This window comes from Alosa pseudoharengus, unplaced genomic scaffold, assembly GCF_046254945.1.
Source record: "Alosa pseudoharengus isolate Yale_2024_CS ecotype anadromous, Long Island Sound unplaced genomic scaffold, YU_APseudo_1.1 YU_APseudo_1.1_scf_18, whole genome shotgun sequence".
NCBI classification, from domain to species: domain Eukaryota; kingdom Metazoa; phylum Chordata; class Actinopteri; order Clupeiformes; family Clupeidae; genus Alosa; species Alosa pseudoharengus.
Window position 1 is genome coordinate 4517211 of NW_027468650.1, and position 23319 is coordinate 4540529.

The window sequence follows — 23319 nt, forward strand, 5'->3', positions numbered from 1 at the left end:
AGCACACGTCACTCTGCCTCAAAGCACATCAGCGTGCCTCTGGACACCGCCGGTTGAGAACCACTGGTCTACTGTAGGCTAAACCAGTCCTTCCAGGCAGGCTATGAAATGCATCGGTGTCTTGACTTTCTGTTTAGGACAGAAAACAAGCACATTTTCTTTAGCTGTTTGCCAATAGAATAAAGGCTAATTCTAAGTCAACATTTGTCAGGGGTAGAATTATTTGTGGTGTAACTTGAAAGCAGTTGAAAGATATCTATTACAATGGAAGAACAGACTTTCTGTTGTTGCCTAGAATAGGTATCATATAGGCTTCAGTCGGCTCCAAAAGTATTCAAACCAAATGTCATCATCATTATAAAAAGATACTTATTAACTATAGAGTAGCCTAAATTATTATTAATGTTTCTTTTAAATATATTCTATTTCTATATTTTCCTGAAACTAGGCTACAGGAAAATATGCCAAGTGATTTCCTGCAACCTGCACTGAAGAAAGTGGAAGTTGTATGACCAGTTTTACAGATTGTTCTTAGGCCTACATTCAAATAGATCCTTCGCAATATCATAAGAGTAATCAATCAGTTGTCTTACTGAGGCTTGGGAGATGTTTTGCCCACCAGTAGGAGAATTACCTTTGGCACAAAGCCAAAGCAACATGGAGTGGCTCAGAAACATGAAAGGAATGTTAGTGGCTCAGTCAATGCCTTGATCAAAATCCTACTAAGAAATCTTTTTTTTTTAAAAACAGTGAAGCCAATGCAGGTTCAATAGCCTATAGATCTTAAGAGAAATATGTCTTGAGTTTCCTCCAGTGCCCCATGGGAATGCAGAGGCGATGGGAATTCCAACTACCCAACCACTTTCTAGTGACTGTCTCGAGCTGTCTGATGCAGTCTGTTTGGAAGCCAGTTTTGGAAACCTCATGCACTGGCACGGCAGCCGAACTGTTGTTGGCACAGATCAAAACATCACATAAAAGTTGTTTCATCTTGTTTGATTGTTTGATGTGAAATTGCTCAAACCCAAACATTTCACCGTGCAGGACGAGTGGACATTGTGATGGAGAGAACAGGACTTTGCAGTGTTGTAGGCTGCCTGTTCTAACTCTGCTTGCCGTAGCTTTCCCATTCATTATTTATCAAACGGAGGGTAGAGGCTGCTTTGAAATGCCTTATTCCAAATCGATCAAAGATGACATTATAAAACTGCCCGCTCTGAAGAGGGTTTGTTCAGATAACTTCAAAATTTGAAGGAAGATGGGACAGCAGTGTTTAAATATTAAAGAAGCTCACATCACCTCTTCAAAAAGATCTGTTAACAACAGCATACTCTAACAGAACAGGGCCATCATCTCAGCAACCATCTCAATGACAGAACAGATGGTGTATGATGGTTAGACAAGGCAAAGTTATTTCTTTAAAAGTCTTTGACAACACAATTCATTAATTACAGGAATAATCTTTTTAATGATACCCAACAAGTTTAAATATAGACATGATGCCAAGTATGTATACAATCATTATTAGAAACTGACAGGAACAAGTTTCTGTTTTCTAGACTGTGATACTTCAGTAACTACCTGTGCTTGAGATGATATACAAAATAGGCATGTCTGAAATGTGACTGTTCAAATTATTCTAGAAAATAATTGAATTTATGTATTTCGCTGATAATAATCTAACATTTATCTTGTCATTCAAAGTGTCAGTGAAGTTAGTCTTGATGTACTGCACAGGGTGTTTTGTTAATAATATTGTTGTACTTGGCCTCTAATCCCACTGAATCCCAAGCATCTGACCGCTGAGCTCCCACAGCCTCTCGGCCATTTCATCATCTCGGGCAGCTCTTGAGCATCTCGCCGGAGCACAGTCACTGTAGAGTCAGACAACAAATACCAACTTATCAATAAATCACACTTAAATCCCCAACTTATCAATAAATCAGAAGAAACCTATTTAGTTGCCTAATCGTAATTGCATCCTTGTATTTCTCCTTTGGGTTTAGCTCTTTAGTAAGAGCTTATTTATGGTTTTGAACCCTAACACACACACACACACACACACACACACACACACATACACACACACACAGGCGAACACACACACACACACACATACACACACACACAGGCGAACACACACACACACACACACACCTGTAATATCCACCGCTCTCCTCCTCCAGAGCTGGGTCGACAGCACAATAGATGGAGGTTTGCGCTCCCTGGGACGAGGTCTTGGTGCAGGCGCTGAACACCCTGACGGCCAGCCGCACGGGAGCACTGAGGTGCCTCCAGAGCTCCGTCCGCACCACGCCGGGGTGGAGCGAGTACACCGTCACACCACTTCCTGCCGGGGCAAACACAGCTCCCAGTCACATGGTGGCTTCATCATGCATGAATGCCACTAAACAGCTTTCCCAGACCACCTGCCCTGCAGCAACACCAGGAGTTGTGCATGTCTGAATGTGTGCATGTTTGAAGGAAATGTGTCTGTGTGCAGACTACGTTTGAGAAAATAATATCTTGGCCCTAATTGTCTTCATTTATCACAGAAAGATGAAGAGGAACTCAGCAGGCAGTCACTGCTATCAATAGTATAGAACGGTATAGAAGAGGTGCAGGAAATTCCCCATATGTATAGAGCAGCATCCTGTTCTCAAGAAAATCCCCAGAGTTACAGACCCAGGGTCTAAACCAATGTGAGATGAACTTCCTGTCTTTGTATACATTTTCTAAACATGCTATTAGTTCTGCCTCAGGGCAGTTATAGGGGCATGTGGGCAGCAACACTGCTATTGACATCCTTGGAACAGCCGTGAAAATACTGAGAAATATGTCTCTGTGAAATAAATCAGACGCAAGAAGACCAACAACACTCATATTTCACTTTTAAACGCATGGGTTCATTGCTCTCATATTTTGTTCCTGTCATTTCTCACATTCTTGACGCAGCAGCCTCTCTGCACTGCCGCACTACTCTGGCCGCACAACTGAAGTGTTCTATTCGCAGAGCATGTGCTTCCACTATAACCGACGGAAATGTAGTGTTCTATTCGCAGAGCATGTGCTTCCACTATAACCGACGGAAATGTAGTGTTCTATTCGCAGAGCATGTGCTTCCACTATAACCGACGGAAATGTAGTGTTCTATTCGCAGAGCATGTGCTTTCACTATAACCGACGGAAATGTAGTGTTCTATTCGCAGAGCATGTGCTTCCACTATAACCAATGGAACTGAAGTATTCTATTCGCGAAGCGTATGCTTCTACTATAACCAACGGAACTGTAGTGTTCTATTCGCGGAAAATAGAACCAACGGAACTGAAGTGTTCTATTCGCGGAGCGTGTGCTTCCACTATAAGCAACGGAACCAGCTACACCAGCACACATTAGTAGTACGCACACTTAAACATTTTTTAATTTAATTTTAATTTTAAAACTATTTTCACACTGCATAAATGGAACGCTTCAGTTGTGAGGGTGTTGAGTGCATTGCGTTTTGCGTACCCTGCAGTCTCCTGGCCAGAGACCGCGTGCAGAGGATGTTGGCCAGCTTGCTCTGGCCGTAGGCCCTGCGTGCGTTGTAGCCCTTCTCGCTGTTGATGTCGTCCAGCTGGATGCCGCCCCATGTGTGGGCCACCGAGGCCACATTGACGATCCTAGCGGGAGCCGACCTCTTGATCAGGTCCAGCAGCAGGAATGTGAGTAGGAAGTGACCTGTGGCAGCAGAAGAGACAGAGAATGAAGCATGTCCTATTCGGTCAGTACTCATAGTTGGGTAGTAACGGATTACATGTAATCTGGATTTTACGAAATCACTTGACTATAATCAGCCCAGATTAGAATAAAAAATGTGTAATTAGATTATAGTTACATTGTTGGGGATTACTTGATTACATTTTATCATGCAAACAATGCAACTTTTTATGATAGCCTAAATGTTTTAATTTGACAAGCAGCCCATTTGTTTGTCCAGTAGATGTCACTATCATCCAATTGCCTGTGTAGTTTCTTGACAAGAAAAAGGTTCAGACGAGACAGAGAATGTCCTATTCGGTCAGTACTCATAGTTGGTTAGTAATGGATTACATGTAATCTGGATTACGTAATTAGATTACAAAAAAATAAAGTGACTACAATCAGCCCAGATTAGAAAAAAAATGTGTAATTAGATTATAGTTACATTGTTGGGATTACTTGATTACATTTTATCATGCAAACAATGCAACTTTTTATGATAGCCTAACTAATGTTTTAATTTGACAAGCAGCCTATTTGTTTATCCACTAGATGTCACTATCATCCAATTGCCTGTGTATTTTCTTGACAAGAAAAAGGTTCAAATCAAAGCCCAAGATGGAGGAGCCATCGACGGCGACCGATCCATTCCAGTACTTGGCAATATCGCCACAACTTTGAATTAAAGACAGTGTAAAAAAAGAATGTGTATGTCGTGTGCAAGTTGTGTAAAAAGTAATCCGATTATGATACATGTTTTGGGTAATCCTATTGATTACGTTACTGATTACAAAAATTGCCATGTAATCTGTAGTCAGTAATGGATTACAGTTCAAAGTAAACTGACCCAACCCTGTCAGTACTGATCAGATAGAGAGGGAGGCATGTCCTGCCCTGTCAGTACTGACACCCACGTGGATAGGATGCCCTCTTGAAACTTTTAGGAAAAGCTAAGCAGGGCTTAAGAACATAGAGTAATGTTTACCGCACACAACATAATACGCAATACACACTAAACAGCACTTAAGAACATAGAGTAATGTTTACCGCACAAGACGCAATACACAATACACACTAAACAGTGCTTAAGAACATTAATGTTTACCACACAAGACGTAATACACAATACACACAACTCAGTCTAAGTCGGCTTGGGCAAATAGCAATGTATGGCCCTCCATTTCCATTAGCTCCAGCATGTGATCCACCACTTCTGTACATTTGTGTATTTGCAGCAAAAATAGTGACTGTTTTGAGGTGGCATTCCTGGTTAAAATAAAGGAAAAGCAACAGGAATATGTGCACTCAGAGGACATCCCTGTTTCTGACCACTCCTGGCCTTTCTTTGTCTTGTCTATCCTCTTCCTCTTCCCTGATATGCCTTGTTTAGCTTGACCGTTACATACAGGGGAATTTGTGTTCGTAAGAACATGCCATGTTTATGGTACAAGGAGCTGAACAAAGCCTAAGGACTTGAAGGCAGCCGGTTAGTTGATGGTTTAAAAAGCTGTGTATCAGCCAAACACACAAAGTCGCCGCCCTGATCAACTTGGTCTCCACAATAATTAGTGGTCCCCTAATGGCAGAACTGAATGTCTGAGGTTTCCAATTAACTGAAAGTCCACCCACTGAGAAAAAAGTATGGGGTCAAGAAACCAATTTACTTAGTGCTACAGAGATCATACCTTGTTTTCATACTGCCATAGAGTTCAAATGATTATTCTAAAGTACAGCCATGTAAACACTGAGGTGGTTTACGCCACAGCTTTTACGGTTTACTTGAACACTGAGGGTGTGGTCAAAATGCTGGTGTGAGACTGCAGCTTTATTCTCCATACCATCAGAATGTTCCCGACAGCAAAGGTTAAGTAACAATGCCACATATATGCGGGTGAAACCAGTTCTTATACCCTTAACACACCCACGGAAAATCACAAGAAGCTTCCCCCCAACAATGATCCATCCATCCAGTACAGATAAGAATGTTACAAAACCCCTAACCTAATGGCCTAGGTATGTTGGTGTCCTTGGGGGGAAGAAAATCAGACACCCTACAGCAAACAGTCTTCTCACTCTCTGGACATGTCCACAGAGGGACACTTCGGATGAAGGGAGCCATTTTCTCAGAGCACATAGGCACGGTTACACTAAACATTTCAGTAAATGAGAAACCTACAGTATATACAATTATACCAGAAGGGCTCTTACCCAGGCATTAACGCCACAGCTTTTACGGTTTACTTGAAGACTTAGGGCTCTTACCCAGGTGGTTAACGCCAATCTGCATCTCAAATCCATCAGCTGTTTTGGAGTATGGACACAGCATCACACCAGCGTTGTTGATAAGAATATTGAGTTGCTTTTCCTCTGAGTGAACAGCAAAATGGAGATAGGGGGGGATATGACACTTCTTAAAAATGATGACAAAAGTTCCCCTGTAGTGTCAGAGGACGTGGAGAACACCTCACAGCTAAGATGATATTGTTTTCAGTGTTAAGTGTGGAAGGAGAAACCTTTGTTAATCAACTCTGCAAATTCCCGTATTGACTTGGTGCTAGACAGGTCTAGTTTCTTCAAGACAACATTCTGGTTCCCCGAGTCCTCCACAATCTCCTCCCTGGCCCACTCTCCTCTCTCCAGATCTCTGCAGGCCATGATGATCCGAGCACCTCATGGACACACACAAACACACACACACACACAGGTACAGGGGGGATAAGCTGACATTCAGCATTATGACACACACACCTAGCAATGGGGCCACATCACAGTCATTCCCATGCAACATGCACCACTTGTGACGGTGACTCAGGACTCCATTTGGCAGAGAGGCTCATGAATAAACTAATTAGGTGCTGCTGGGTGAGGGAGAGATGTGCAGGCACAATGGTTGTTTGCCCAGTAATTATGAGGAAAACAACCATTATTCCATTAGCGCGCTTCATAAGGGCCACGCTATGACGACTCTTTGTTTAGAATCCGTCAAGCTCATGTGGGAAAGAGAGTGCCCCCCCCCCCCCCATTTTCCCACCAACTCCCCAGTCATCAGCCACACTGATTATGAATTCACAATTATAGTTACAATGAAGTGGAGCTCATAAAAAGCTATCACATATCACACATGATGAGGAGGATTGGTTTAGTTTCATTACATGGTGGTGAAGAATGGCTCTCAATTTGATGTTGCCCATTACGCTGAAGCCAGCTGAATATTTTATCTGACTGTGTACAACAACTTTATTATCACAGACAAAGCTGCCATGGGCGAATGGCCTCAGGAGACTGTACACCATCTAAACAACAACAACTTTTAGCACATATGTTGTGTAAACTTACCCTCACCATCTGATATTTTAATATACTTTAAAATGCTAAGAATCTTTTATGTGCTCAGAGTTTCCCAGAGAATAATATTGCACTCAAGAGCCCTTGAAGATTTGCATTCATGCTGGCGCATAATAGGAAGTTAATAAGAAGATAAGTTAATGTAGGCTATAAATGTCCATAAACAGATTTTTTGTTAATTATCTTCCAATAAAGAGAGAGAGAGAGGTTTAAAATTAAGTGAGGCTACCTCTCTTTGCCAAGTCTCTTGCGGTCTCCTTCCCTATGCCGGTGTTAGCTCCAGTTATGATAACTGTTTTCTCATCAAGTCTGGCATTGGATGACCACTGGCCACAGAAACAGTTTCTGAATAAAAACATGAAACATGAAAGTAAAAACAAGAACACACACATACCCATATACAGACCGATGTCCTGCTTGATGAGTTGAACTCCAGATGACACCACATTTGATTGTTTACCAAGTGCATGATGTCAATATTATTTACATTAACGTTAGGCTACATAAAATAATACGGAATGATCTACTGTTCACATTTAATTAAAACAAACAAAATAACAGTCAGTGGATGGGACTGATTTTTTGTGTAACTTCTGCGCATTAACTGGTGCATTAAATTGAATAGTCTACCTTTTTTTCGTGATGAATGACAGTCCAGATGACACATTTCTTTGCATTAGTAAAACCAAGTGGGAGTAGTTGAGTATCAAAATAGTGTTGTTGTTGGTTGTTGTAGGTTTGTATGTAAGTTTTTGGTCACGTATCCATACAAAAGCCCAAAAACAAAATGCAAAGCAACTTACCTTAAAGAATGCATTGTCACTGCGGTCTAAAAATGTTACCCAGTTTCCGTGAGAGCGCTCTCACGATAAGTGTACCGTCGTCAAGGGCTTCATAAAATTCCAGACCATCCGCTTCAGAGCCCCGCGCCTCTCCCCTACCGGAATTTGTCAAACAGTGCTATATTTGGATGGATGATATCTGCAACGAACTACAGGTGTGCTGAAAAGTAATCAAAGAATAGTGACAACTATCTTTATGAATAACTTGCCATCGAAGACCACCGCTATGTCATGCTTGCCTTGGATTGTGTTAAGTGGCATTGGCTGAAAAGGAGTCTAAAATGATTTTAAAAGGATTGGTCACCACTAGATGTCTCTCTCGACTCAAGCATTTTTGTGATTATTTGTGTGTCAAGAATAATCCCCAATAGGGTACAATAATGCATTTTGTAGGTAACTTTATTCATACGTGTAAGAACATGTGCTTTGACAGCCTAGCCTGTTGATTTATAGGCCCAAGGTTATTTAACTGTAACTGGTGGCTACATTCCCTGAAAGAACAAATTATTTGAAACGTTAAAACAATAACATGGCTAAACTCATTAACCATGTGATATAGCTAAGCTGTTGGAATGAATAGCTGATGTGGGAATTCATCACGACTTTCGTCAGCGCCAGCGGATGCCCAGCAGGTGGCAGCTGAGAGCCCACAGCTTGCAGGCCGTGCGGTCGTCACTGGCGGCCGGAATGCATGCTGCCGGGGCGCAGTTCCTGCGTCAGAAGAGCAAGGCACAGAGCTATGACCAACACGTTTTCATGTGGGCCTACATGCATGCTTATGCAATGACTCTTTTGTTGTGTGTATGAGGGAAGGGATGTTTTAATGCATTCCCAGTGTGACATTGTAACAGGCTGTCGTCTCATTTGAATCATGCCCACCTGCAGTAGCCTCCAGACTCTAGGTCTGGGGTGACCGCACAATAGAGGCTTGTGTAGGATCCCTCTTCAGGCGTTTTGAGGAAGAAGCTAATAGACTTCATGAAGAGCTGTAGAGGCCAACTCATGTGTCTAAATATCTGTGTGTTGACCACGCCCGGGTCCACTGCATACGCAGTTATCCCAAAGTCTGATCAGGAAACAAACATACAGTCAGTCCTGCTCTCTCTTCTAATCCCCATAGATAGTCTGCATCTTTTGATCCCCAATCATAAACTTTAATATTGTGCTGGTGTTTTCATTAACACGTCAGCCAATACGAAAGTGCATTAAATAATCAATTACTGTATTTGTAAAATAAAACATCAAAATACACTACAGCTATTTTACTGGATATCGAAATGCAGGTACACTATTAAAACGAATGTGCTGTCCCTGTCTGGACACAGAGATGTGTTAAAAAACAGAGCAAGTTTTGTTTTCAACTCAAGTTGTGTTATTTTCAACACATATTGTGTAACAAATTAAAAAAAAGTTTTACAGAAATAAAAAAAAACTCTGAGAGATGACATATGTTGACATTTTAATGAATAGACCTAACTGAATCCAGTGTCAAGACAGACATCACGAGAATTACTATATAACTATATATATATATATAACTATATTATATATATATATATATATAACTATATCTTTCTGTAAACTTATTATGATGAAACACACTACCCGATAAACCACGTTCTCAAAATGAGTCACTTACGCAATCTAAAGTAGCCTTCTTTTGGCCGATAGCACTGTTAGACATAATTATAACTTAAAGCTATTCTGAGCCACCGCCCATAACACCATTTCTAATGAAAACGGAGATCTGTTGTCCTCCAAAAGTAAGCAGGAAACCAGTAACAAAGGAAGTGGCCCTTACCCTCTACTCTCCTGGCGAGCTCTTGGGTGAAGAGGATGTTGGCCAGCTTGCTCTGTGTGTAGGCTGCCATGGGAAAATATCTCTTCTCGCTGTTCACATCCTTGAAGTTGATCTTGCCCATTGGGTGGGTCACGGAGGACACGGTTATCACCCGCGAGGGCGCAGAGTGCTTCAGGAGGTCCAGCAGAAGGAAAGTCAGGAAGAAGTGACCTGAGAAGGAGCGATGGATTTGGACAGCTTCGTTAAAACAATCAGTTATTACATTGGGTTGGGCATCACCTGAGGAGCGATGGATTTGGACAGCCCCGTTAAAACAATCAGTTTTTAATCATACCCGGGTGGGTCTCTGTGTTCAGAATATTATCCATCATCAGTTAGTTGGCCTCAAATTCATTCGATTCAGTTATGATTCTTCAATTAATTATGATTCTGTGATCGATTCAGATTTCTTTGTCAACATTAGTGGCTCTGATAGCGATGACATCTTTGGTCAGAATCATGGTGATGAAAAATGTCCGTTAGCTTTTCCTTCATGCTCTGATGTGACTAATAAGACTTTATAAGCAGCTCTGTAGTGACCCAGCATGCAAAAGCACATGCAGGGTATCCATATGGAATCAGCAGATTACACACAGTGTATTGACGTATAATCAGAAACTATAAGAACTTGGAAATAATTTCATACCTAAGTGATTTACACCAAAGTGCATCTCAAAGCCATCTGAGGTCATTGTGTACGGGCATAGGGCCACACCAGCATTGTTGATGAGGAAATGCAGGGATTTTTCAGCTGTAAAAAAAACATAATTGCTTTTATACTGTAATGCCCTCCACCATCTACCCTTACCAACACCCCCTCACCCCCACCATACACACACACACACACACACACACACACACACACATACATGTCAGAACCCAACTGTTGTAAATGTTCTACACACACACACACACACACACACATATATATATATATGTCAGAACCCAACTGTTGTAAATGTTCTACACACACATACACACACACACCACACACACACACACACATATTTATGTCAGAACCCAACTGTTGTAAATGTTCTACACACATACACACACACACACACACACACACACACACACATATATATATCAGAACCCAACTGTTATAAATGTTCTCTGCAAATTCACAGATGGACTTAGTGTCAGCGAGGTCCAGTTTCTTGGCCACCACACTGGCCCCCTCCACCTCTCTCATAATGTCCGCCACCGCCTGCTCAGCTTTCTCCAAGTCCCGACACGCCAGCACGACGTGGGCCCCTGGGAAGAGAACACCCAGAATGCATCACACCCAGAAACACCCAGGACTGATTACACCCAGAAGCACCCAGGACTGATTACACCCAGCAAAACTACGTTTCTACATTGCAGAGTGATGTTGTGAGCTACTCACCCCTCATAGCGAGGTCTTTGGCAGTTTCTTTTCCAATGCCGCTGTTAGAACCCGTCACAATGGCTGTTTTTCCCTCCAGACGAATGTCAGATGACCACTGCGTGGCAATAAGACTCCTGAAGCAGTCAACATTAAATGTGATTAAGCATTTTATGTTAATTTGGCTGTTTGTAGCAAATATTTTTGAAGCACATATTTCATTACAACAAAATATACACTGATTACTAAACTGAGTCTGGTTAATCATTCACCCATCTTATCATTATAGTCTAGTTTCCTTATCATTATAGTCTAGTTTTCATTCTCATAAACAGCCTTACCTGATAGATTTCATCTTCCGCACTGACTTGGAGAAGGAGATGATTCCAGAAAAATGCTTATTTGTCACTGACCCACATGCACCACACGCAGAGAAACATTGATTCAACGTTCACAGCATTGATTCAGCGTTCACAGCCGGCCCTTGAGCACCCTCTTGCCTCTTGTGCTAATGACACCAAGCCGTCTCTTACTCCAGAGAGGACCGTCCTAATAAGAACAGCCGACGCCCACCCCATGACTGTTAGAACTAATCGAGCAAATGGACCGTGCACTAAAAGACAGACCAGGGTTTATGCACCCAGAAGTGTGAAAGGTCATTTTATAATAAGATACTGAAGAGTTTAGACTGTACATATTGGTAACACTTTCTTTCTAAATCTTTTTTCTCAGGGCAAACACCACTCCCCCTTAAACTGTTCCACATGAAGTAATTTGAGATTGTGTGTGTGGAGAAGGATTGTTCTTTTAAATCACACTGATCTGCCTCATTTAGAAAGGACAGATAAAGCTCGTCTCTCTTCACTTCTCTTTAGCAGGTCAAGTCATCATGACAGATACAACACTTCTTAAGACTTCTTAAGTGCATCACAGGTGACACTGCCTCCCACTGCACTTCTCCCTCATCATTTGGAAAACGTAGGTAGTTTCCAGCAAAGCAGCGAGCAGCACCTGTGATTTTTCTAGCTAGATTCTGATAGCAGAATTTCTGTTTGGAGGTCGAAGAGAAAGCTCTTACCTCACTTCTGGTACCATTGAATTCTTTCCTGTCCTGTGTGTGTGTGTGTGTGTATGTATGCATGCCAAGTGTGTAAAGGTACGCATATTCCTACCGAACCATTTAGGTACAGGACCTTATCAATACAGATGTGTAGGGAATGTACCAAAGCAGTCTCAGTAATCAGTAATCAACAGTAAACTTTTTTGCATGTGGACCATGTTTCAAATTCAAGTTCCCACACAAACATATTAAATGGCGTATGGACAATGACCATATGTCCGTTTAGTCAATTAACATTAAAAATATTTCAAAATGCTATTTCCGTTGCACATCAGCAATATTGTCAGTGAATTTAGGCTTGCAGTACCTACAGGCTTACCGTACCAAAAAATAACCAAAGTGTGACTTCAAAACCGAGGTCCACATCGAAGTGGGACTTCAAAACCGAGGTACATACCGTACCAAAAATGAACCAAACCGTGACTTCAAAACCGAGGTACATACCGTACCAAAAATGAACCAAACCGTGACTTCAAAACCGAGGTACATACCAACCACAAAAATGAACCAAACCGTGACTTCAAAACTGAGGTACATACCGAAGCGTGATCTTTGTGTACTGTTACAGCCCTAGTGCCGGCACATGCATGTGCTGTGATATGAAGCATGTTTGCATCAGTGGTATTCTACATGCATGTGCTGTGATATGAAGCATGTTTGCATCAGTGGTATTCTACATGCATGTGCTGATATGAAGCATGTTTGCATCAGCGGTATTCTACATGCATGTGCTGTGATATGAAGCATGTTTGCATCAGTGGTATTCTACATGCATGTGCTGATATGAAGCATGTTTGCATCAGTGGTATTCTACATGCATGTGCTGTGATATGAAGCATGTTTGCATCAGTGGTATTCTACATGCATGTGCTGATATGAAGCATGTTTGCATCAGCGGTATTCTACATGCATGTGCTGTGATATGAAGCACGTTTGCATCAGCGGTATTGTACATGCATGTGCTGTGATATGAAGCATGTTTGCATCAGCGGTATTCTACATGCATGTGCCGTGATATGAAGCATGTTTGCATCAGCGGTATTCTACATGCATGTGCTGTGATATGAAGCACGTTTGCATCAGTGGTATTCTACATGCATGTGCTGTGATATGAAGCACGTTTGCATCAGTGGTATTCTACATGCATGTGCTGTGATATGAAGCACGTTTGCATCAGTGGTATTCTACAGGTATCACTAGTCCCACTCGTACAGGAAGGACAGTGAAATGACTCATATAGATTATTCAGTGACAGCATGATGCGTTAAGCAGAGGGGGCTGTTGGTGTGTGGAGTAAATGGTGTTGATGAATTGACAGGTTTCCACCATTTAATAGATGCACTGAGGGGGCAGGATGGAGGCGTGCAGGGTGGAGGGGGGGGTGCAGGATGGGGGCGTGCAGGATGAAGGTGTGCAGGATGGAGGGGGGGCAGGATGAAGGCGTGCAGGATGGAGGGGGGGCAGGATGGTGGACCGTATCTGACACATTTAATAGATGTACTGAGGGGGGGCAGGATGGGGGCGTGCAGGATGGAGGCGTGCATGATAGAGGGGGGGCATGATGGAGGGGGGGCATGATGGAGGGGGGGGCATGATGGAGGGGGGGCAGGATGGAGGGGGGGCAGGATGGAGGCGTGCATGATGGAGGGGGGGCAGGATGGTGGACCGTATCTGACACATTTAATAGATGTACTGAGGGGGGCAGGATGGAGGGGGGGGGGGGGGCAGGATGGTGGACCATATCTGACCCATAGCTACTCGTGACTCCAGGGCTGAGATTGTGAGCAACCTGTATGTTTGTTCTCCTTAGCTACTTCTTCACTTCTTCACCACTAGATGGCAGGCCAGCACAAGAGGACTTTTAACTGCTTTCAGCAGCCTCAGTGATGGAGTCCTACTCGGAGTGCTCATCGACTCATTGACTTACAGTAAGACAGGGGAAGAAAGTGATCATTTGTAGGAGGAGACGTGGCTGTTGTCACACACAGCATTTTAATAGAAGTTGTCATACAGGCAATTCCGTGTTCAAATAGTTGTATTTCAGTTTGTTTACATGGATATACTGTAGTAGCCTCGGTATAATACTCTTATAAGGCTCTTATGTTTACATGGATATGGTAGCCTCGGTATAACACTCCTATAAGGCTCTTATAATGCTCTTATAGTTTTGATCACATTAGCCATTTCTCTCAATCAAATGTCAATGCCATTGATGCAGCACAATGTAATGAATCCACAATATGGCCGCTGCAGCTCTCTTGCTGGACAGATGGTGTGGGAATTCATCACGACTCTCGTCAGCGCCAGCTGATGCCCAGCAGGTGGCAGCTGAGAGCCCACAGCTTGCTGGCCGTGCGGTCGTCACAGGCGGCCCTGGAGCCCGTTGCCGGGGCGCAGTTCCTGCGTCAGAAGAGCGAAGGACAGACCTGTTTTCATGTGAACTAACCAGTGAGGGACAGACCTGTTTTCATGTGAACTAACCAGTGAGGGACAGACCTGTTTTCATGTGAACTAACCAGTGCATGCTCATTCAATGACCCCTATGCGTGTGTCTGGGGGGAAGGGGTATTACAGTTTACAGTCAGGTGCGTCCACTGATTTGGACTTCTCATACCCACCTGTAGTAGCCCCCGGACTGCAGGTCTGGGGTGACCACACAGTAGAGGCTTGTGTAGGCGCCCTCTGCAGGCGTTTTGAGGAAGAAGCTGAATGTCCTCAAGAAGAACTGCAGAGACCACCTCAGGTGCCGAATGATCTCAGTGCTCACCTTTCCTGGGTCCACTGCACACACTGTGATGCCCAAGCCTAGCGAGGAAACATGTTGTTGTATCCTGCATTTACGGAGCCGCCACTAAGGTGCAGTAGTATGAAGTTACATGCAGGAGTTCACTGAGACTCATGTAGGTGGAGAAGAATAAACAGGAGACATGTGGACTTAACAATGTGCTGTTGCTGAGTTTCTGTATAGTTACCCCGGTTAGAGAAATATAATACATGTGCAGGTGGTGAATCATCTCATAGCAAAATCACATTTGCTTTTGATAATACATAACCCAATACTGACCCTAATACATAACCCAATACTTAACCCAATACATAACCCAATACTTAACTAAATGCACTTTGTCAGATGTAGATAGATAGATAGATACTTTATTGATCCCCAAGGGTAAATTCAAGATGTAGCAAACCCAATTTCATTGTCAAGGCAACTGTATAATGACAATAAAGGCTATCTATCTATCTATCTATCTATCTATCTATCTATCTATCTATCTATCTACCTACCTACCTACCTACCTACCTACCAGACCATGTCTGTCATGGCTCATAGCACTGTTTCTGGGAGAGTGTGTGGACCTGTGTTCCTATTCAGAGAAGCTGAGACGTCCACTCAACAGGCCAGCCTCACCCTCTACTCTCCTGGCCAGCTCCCGGGTGAAGAGGATGTTGGCCAGCTTGCTCTGTGCGTAGGCTCTTGTAGCATGATAGGTCTTCTCACTGTTGACGTCCTCAAAGTTGATCTTGCCAATAAGGTGAGCAATGGAGGACAGGTTGATGACCCGGGAGGGAGCAGAGTGCTTCAGGAGGTCCAACAGAAGAAACGTGAGAAAGAAGTGACCTGAGAGCAACAGGATCGGACAGTCCCGTTAAAACATCACATGTGAGGCGCAACAGGATCGGACAGTCCCGTTAAAACATCACATGTGAAGCGCAACAGGATCGGACAGTCCCGTTAAAACATCACATGTAGCCACGGGAGTCATCTGGTAGGCCTATTTAAAGATATGGGTAACCCCCCTGTCATCAATGCATCCATTATGTAAGGGATAACGGCCGCCGAGGTGTCCTGTTATACGGAATTAATGGGCGAGGGCGAAGGGCAAAGAACTCCCCGACGCACAGCGGAGGCTCAACCGTCGTCCTACTATGGTTGTTATAGTTACCATTCATAAGCATTGATATGGAACGACGATTAAACTTTTTTTACCAGATCTACTTCATAGGTGTCCCGTTATTCAGAATTAAAAGCCACCCCACCAGCCAATCAGAAAAAAGTATTTCTTCGCTCCGGGTGATAATACATAGGCTATTATTCATTCAGTTACTTTATTATTTGCGAAAATTTCAAGGATTTCCATAAGCATTAGATGCACTGAAAAGTTAAAAGCTATATAGAAAGTCAATTGAATACATGTAATGGCTCTGCATTTAAACTAAAACATAATTGATGGAGATCGACAAAAATGTGATCAATTGTCTGATTAATTGTTTCAGACACCCTTAGAATAAAAGCTCACAGTGTATTGAAGGGGAAGATGTGTAATTTCATACCTAAGTAATTGACCCCAAATTGTGTCTCAAATTCATCTGAGGTTGTTGAGTATGCACATACGGCCACACCCGCGTTGTTGATAAGGAAATGCAGGCATTTTTCAGCTGAAACAAAAAAAAAATACTTTATACAGTATGCTTACATTTCTCAGTCATTTTACCAAATGTTCCCTTCAAAAAATGACTTTGTGACTCTAAACCTTCACATTCATCTGGCCATAATTGAGAATCAGAACCCAACTGTTATAAATGTTACCCTTACCAACACCCCACCCCCCATCACCCCCACCATACACACACACACACTCACACACACACACAGATATACTTATTTATCAGAACCCAACTGTTGTAAATGTTCTACACACACACACACACACACACACTCACACACACACACACAGATATACTTATTTATCAGAACCCAACTGTTGTAAATGTTCTACACACACACACACACACACACACACACACACACATACATATATATATATATATATATATATATATATATATATATCAGAACCCAACTGTTGTAAATGTTCTACACACACACACACACACACACACACACACACATATGTCTGAACCCAACTGTTGTAAATGTTCATCACACACATACACACACACACACACATACATATATATATATATATATATATCAGAACCCAACTGTTGTAAATGTTCTACACACACACACACACACACATATGTCTGAACCCAACTGTTGTAAATGTTCATCACACACATACACACACACACCACACACACACACACACACATATATACTGTATATGTCAGAACCCAACTGTTGTAAATGTTCTACACACATACACACACACACACACACACACACACACACACACACACACACACACACACACACACTCACACACACATATATATATATCAGAACCCAACTGTTGTAAATGTTCTCCGCAAATTCACAGATGGACTTAGTGTCAGCGAGGTCCAGCTTCTTGGCCACCACACTGGCCCCCTCCACCTCTCTCATAATGTCCGCCACCGCCTGCTCAGCTTTCTCCAAGTCCCGACACGCCAGCACGACGCGGGCCCCTGGTAAGAGAACACCCAGAATGCATCACACCCAGAAACACCCAGGACGCCTCACACCCAGAAACACCCAGAATGCATCACACCCAGAAACACCCAGGACTGATTACACCCAGAAACACCCAGGACTGATTACACCCAGCAACACCCAGGACGCATCACACCCAGAAACACCCAGAATGCATCACACCCACAAACACCCAGGATGCATCACACCCACAAACACCCAGGATGCTCCACACCCACAAACACCCAGGACTCATCACACCCACAAACACCCAGGACTCATCACACCCACAAACACCCAGGACTCATCACAAAATACCTACATTCAGTTATGATAGTTCCTCAATGCAGACACTCCGAAAACTGTTGGTTTAACTTTATAGAATAAAATAAGTATGTTATGATAATAGCATTCTCTTATTCTCTACTCCATTGTTGAGCTACTCACCCCTCATAGCGAGGTCTTTGGCTGTTTCTTTTCCAATGCCGCTGTTAGCACCCGTCACAATGGCTGTTTTTCCCTCCAGACGAATATCAGATGACCACTGCGTGGCAATAAGGCCCCTAAAGCAGTCAACTTATTCAATTTAGACACAATTAAACATGTTTGTTTACCTTCTTAATCTAACATCTTCCAGAAGCATATTGATTCAATTGTGAAATAAGGGAATAATAGATTATGTCTGGCACATCATTCACCCTGTCAAAATATCTCCTCCTCGGCCAGTTGATTTGAATCTTACAAATAACCTTACCTGATGCCTGCCATCTTCTTGGCTGAGTTTGGAGTTTGGCGGAGTATTCCTCCAAGTGGTTCCTTTTGAAACAGCCTACCACAGCATTGCCACAGTGGTTATATCCATCGCTCCTCCACTCTCACACCACTTAGGATTGTACCATCATGCAGAGAAGATAGTCACAAGAATTATCTGAGTCCCATGACTGTTTGAACTAACTGATTAAATGGACCGTGCAGAAAAGGATGGGCCCGCTTCACACTGTCCATCTAGTGAAAGGCCCTCTTATAATGCCACACACAACTGGGCAGTGTTGTAGTACTCGAGTCCATCTAGTGAAAGTCCCTCTGATAATACCACATGCAACTGGGCAGTGTTGTAGTACTCGAGTCCAGGACTCGGACTCGAGTCCGAGTCATGAGCTAAATTTAGAGACTTGTGACTTGAATTGGACTTGAATTGCACTGAATGACTCTAACTTGGACTCGTACATTCAGACCATGCAGACTCGCAATTTTTTTTTGTAATGTCATTAGGCTTTAATTGTAATATGTCATTAGAATATTATTTGGTATAAGATTTTAATATCTAAATTATTTTTAGTATTAATATTAGTGCAATGGAGTGTTACTGCTTCATGTCATACATCACACATCACACCATGTTCCTACCATAACGGACGTTAACTTTAATGGCTTTAATGGGATAGTGAGAAACGTAATTTCGATCTCTTTGTATGTCTGGAACATGTGAAGAAATTGACAATAAAGCTGACTTTGACTTTGACTTTGACTTTGACTTTGATGGCGCCAAATATTTGGAGACACGAATGCCCCGAAGGTTGTCAGTTTTGCATTTAATAGTGATTCGACTCGGACTTCACTCGGATGAGTAGTGGACTCGGACTTGACTTTGAATTTTTTTTAATGACTTGGACTTGAACACTGGAGACTCAAACCTGGACTCGGACTCGAGACATAGTGACTTGACTACAACACTGCAACTGGGTAACGCTTTAGAATAACTAGCACTTACAAATGCTAAAGTATTGTTTGTTAATGTATAGTTAACATTTGTTTTTGCTAACAATTAAGTAAAAGTTTAAAATGTTTACTAACAATAAAGCAATTATTTGTAATCTTTTAGCAAATAGTTTGTAAATCAACTATGAATGTTACACACTGTAGATAGATGCTCAATGTGGTGATGGTTAATAGTTGTAATAACTTTGTAATTGTAAACCATCTGTACACAGTATTTGCCTTTTATACCTACATAGGGAGCAAGTCCGCGAAGTTGTGCCACCAAGTTGCCAAAAAGGACATAGATTATTTTCTGATAGGCTTATTACTGTAAGATATTAGGCACATTCAGACAAATGGGGACTTTGTGCATTTCCTAGAACATGCATTCGGACAACACAGAACTGGGGATTGTTCTGCCTCAGGCCAGGGTCTTTTCCCAGACAACACGGAACTGGGGATTGTTCTGCCTCAGGCCAGGGTCTTTTCCCAGGGACCCATGTCCCATTCTGGCTTATGAGGGATAAAGTGCTGCAATATTGACTGAAAGGTTTGTTGAGATATCTGCACTTGATTATTAAAACTCTATTGCAATAACCTGGTCATATTTCATCGTAAACTTCACTTGCAACTGTATAATGGCCATCCAAATAATACTGATGACCTAAAATAAAAAAAAACATATAACATTATCAATAACTAGTTTACATTTGTTAATTATCATGTCATTGTTTGTAATCTGTTAAATACATTGTTACTAATCTGTTAAATAACTACATAGTAAAGTTGAATGGGCTGTCTATTTACCATTTGTGATGCGTTACTACAGTAGTGTTGTATGGGCGGCCACATGCATTTAGCACGCTAACACACCCCTGCTTTCATCAGGGGATTGTGGGTAAACACGAGAGACAGACATACAGACGCACACACAGACCAGGAAGCCATACAGTACTGGCTGCATCTGCAGGGAGGGACAGGTGATGTAAAACTCAGGTAGTTTCCAGCAACGACCAGCACCTGTAACCCTCTTGCAGGATTCTCCCCGTGTGTGTGTGTGTGTGTGTGTGTGTGTGTGTGTGTGTGTTTGAGCGTGTCCAGCACCTGTGACTCCCTTGCAAGATTCTCCCCGTGCCATATGATAGCAGATTCTTTGTTTGAGCGTCATGCAGAAAGCAGCCACCTGAGCCCTCTTCACAGGCACCAGTGAGCAGTGAGGCCTCTCCTGTCAGATGGTCCGCGTCGCTCTGTGACCCTGTGTGTGTGTGTGTGTGTGTGTGTGTGTGTGTGTGTGTGTGTGTGTGTGTGTGCGTGTTAGAGCGAGTGTGTGTGTGAGTGTCATGTGTGTGTGTGTGTTTGAGTGAGTGTGAGTGTCAGTGTGTGTGTGTGTGTGTGTGTGTGTGTGTGTGTGTGAGCGTGTTTAAGCGAGTGTGGGTGTGAGTGTCAGTGTGTGTGTGTGTGTGTGTGTGTGAGTGAGCGTGTTTGAACGAGTGTGTGTGTGAGTGTCAGTGTGTGTGTGTGTGTGTGTGCTAGTGCTATGATACTAGAGGAAAAGCACAGGTTAGCATCTGAGGTATTCCCCAGAGTTCACCAGCTTCACGCTTACAGCAGAACTCCTGTGAAATGACTCATGTAGATTGTTGAGTGACAGCATGATGTAGAGCTGAGATGAAATCCGAGGAGTCTGTTGGGCTGGAGGACGATATGCCATGACTTTCATTCTGCTTTCCAGATACAGTATCTAATGAATTTGCACTTTAATCCACACAGTGATTTCCATAAGTATAATCTTATTGTTTGTGAAAGTAATTGTGGTGAATAATTTATGGTCTATGTAGGCCTAGCCCAGGCCTGAAAGGCCTAGGTTGGCCTGTAGCCAACCTCTCCTCTCTTCAGTTCTACATCTTATAAGTCCAAGTCTAAAAATCCAAAATCTGACAAACATAGCAATTTAGTTACTTTTAAATGCTTTAAACAAAGAAGAAAATGGCGCCAAAAACAAGCCCACTTGGTTGGCTCTCCACTTGGCATCAGACACACCTACTCACACCCACTTCACACCTATTCATTCTTATCAGAATAGCATGAGGAGAGACATCATATATATCAGAAATATCACTTATAGAATGTTCCAAACATTCTCACAATCAAATAATTACAATCCTTGTACTGAGACTATCAGAATGATACCAAACATGAATACATTTACATTTCATGACACATGGATACATTATATCAAGGTAATATCCTTTGTCCTGTGTAACTGATAGGCCTTGAACCAGCACATTAGCATTCCATTGGGGGAGGGGATGGTGTCTTTGTTTAAAACCAAGAAGGGTTACATGGCTAACTAAAAGTAGTCTTGAAGTTAAATTATTATCCATTTTAACCATAAATGTATTGCTATCAGTTGTTGATTGATATCATTAATGTGTGGGGTGTTTGATGGAGTGTATGTGTGTATAGGCATACAAAGCCCTGCGTCTAACTTTAAACATCAAGAAGACCCAGGTCCTACAGTATACCCACCTCCACCCAACCAGCCATCAGTTCAGCCCACCGTAAAAAGATTCTGAGAGCCCTGGAACAATATCACCAAATAACCTAGCGAAAGATTCTGAGAGCCCTGGAACAATAAAGAACCTTGTGAAACATTCTGAGAGCCCTGGAACAATATCACCAAAGAACCTTGTGAAAGGGGATCATCTGAGGATCAGCTGGGAGGAAAGACACACCAACACCAGTGTGTTGAAGGAGGCCAACATTCGCATCATCACCACCACAATAATGCAGCACCAACTTCGATGGATTGGCCATCATCGATGGACTTGTCATTCGCATGCCCAACAAACGTCTCCTTAAACAGATCCTGTATTCTCAGCTGAGAGAAGGTCAGCAAGCCCCTGCTGGACAAAAGAAACGATTCAAGGACACTATCAAAAACAGTCTGAAGAGATTCAACGTCACATCAAGCAACTGTGAGCACATCAGACAGGCACCACTGGAAGAAATCTGTGCAGGAAGGAGCTTCACAACATGAAATGGAGCAAAGCGACTACTCCGCAAGGAAAGAAAAATGCTCCACCACCATCACCCACCATCCACCAACGCCACCTTTCCTGCCCACCCTGCACCACAACATGTGGGTCACGGATCGGCCTACAGCCATCTGAACAGCCACAAGTAGATGCCCCTACAGAGAGGACAGTCATACTCGTTTCAAGTGACCACCGATGATGTATGTGTGTATGTAGGTGTTTGAGGGGTGTGGTGGTTGATGAATCAACAGGTTTCCAACATTTAAGAGTTGAGAATTTCATCAACCTGTGAATTCCATTTCCTTCCAGTTGGAGTTCCTTCCTTCATTTGACTCCACTAGATGGCAGAGCAGCACTAGATGACTGGCAACAATGCTCCTACTCAACTAACCCTCCATCTCAAGCACGTGAACACAAGTCATTGTTTCCTGTTTTGCCGGACCCCCGACACGTCCCTGGCTTTTCCCTCACCAGGCCCACAGCCAGCGGACCCAGCATTCGTTTCGCCTCCACCAAGAGCGTTTGTGTGCGAGCTGGGATTGGCTGCCATGAGAACGCGGTCAAACACAATATTCTCGGCATACATTTGCCCCGACCTTGCCGACAGCTGTTAGCCATCATCTGGCATAATTAAAGGTTTGTGTCGACACAAGGCTATGGTCTGAGGCTTCACAGCACTCTCAATCATGCAGCCCTGCAATGCTCACCACTGATTAGGGATGCAAACACTCTTATTGACTTACAGGAAGACAGAGAAAGAAAGCCATCAGTTATAGAACAAGACAGGCATTGTGTTATATTGTAATTGAATTTTGTAGGCTTGAGAAGTTATACAAATGCTGGGCAATC

At 42.8% G+C, this 23319-nt stretch overlaps 1 protein-coding gene and 1 pseudogene across 2 annotated transcripts; both read right to left on the reverse strand.

The window, feature by feature from the left end:
- Positions 1-1444: 1444 nt before the first annotated feature.
- On the reverse strand, positions 1445-7970 carry LOC143130871 (retinol dehydrogenase 12). Of its 2 annotated transcripts, XM_076290126.1 has the most exons (7): positions 7891-7970; positions 7317-7432; positions 6256-6411; positions 6005-6109; positions 3512-3721; positions 2158-2350; positions 1445-1874 (listed from the first exon to the last, which is right to left on the reverse strand). In XM_076290126.1, the coding sequence occupies exons 1-7, from the start codon at positions 7902-7904 to the stop codon at positions 1772-1774; spliced, it is 897 nt and encodes a 298-aa protein (XP_076146241.1). In that variant the 5' UTR covers positions 7905-7970; the 3' UTR covers positions 1445-1771. The 2 variants fall into 2 exon arrangements, with proteins under 2 accessions (XP_076146241.1, XP_076146240.1); XM_076290125.1 differs by lacking the exon at positions 7891-7970 and having other exon boundaries at positions 7317-7485.
- A 554-nt stretch (positions 7971-8524) lies between these two features.
- Positions 8525-18442, reverse strand: LOC143131826 (uncharacterized; annotated as a pseudogene).
- Positions 18443-23319: the final 4877 nt, after the last annotated feature.

What these genes read in the sequence shown, in the direction of transcription:
- LOC143130871 (XM_076290125.1), bottom strand. Translation starts at nt 7,485, where the DNA reads ATGGGTATGTGTGTGTTCTTGTTTTTACTTTCATGTTTCATGTTTTTA. An exon ending in GATTGGCGTTAACCACCTGG is followed by an intron (nt 3,722 to 6,004) that starts GTAAGAGCCCTA and finishes CTGCTGCCACAG; the next exon opens with GTCACTTCCTACTCACATTC. An exon ending in GAGAGCGGTGGATATTACAG is followed by an intron (nt 1,875 to 2,157) that starts GTGTGTGTGTGT and finishes CTGACTCTACAG; the next exon opens with TGACTGTGCTCCGGCGAGAT.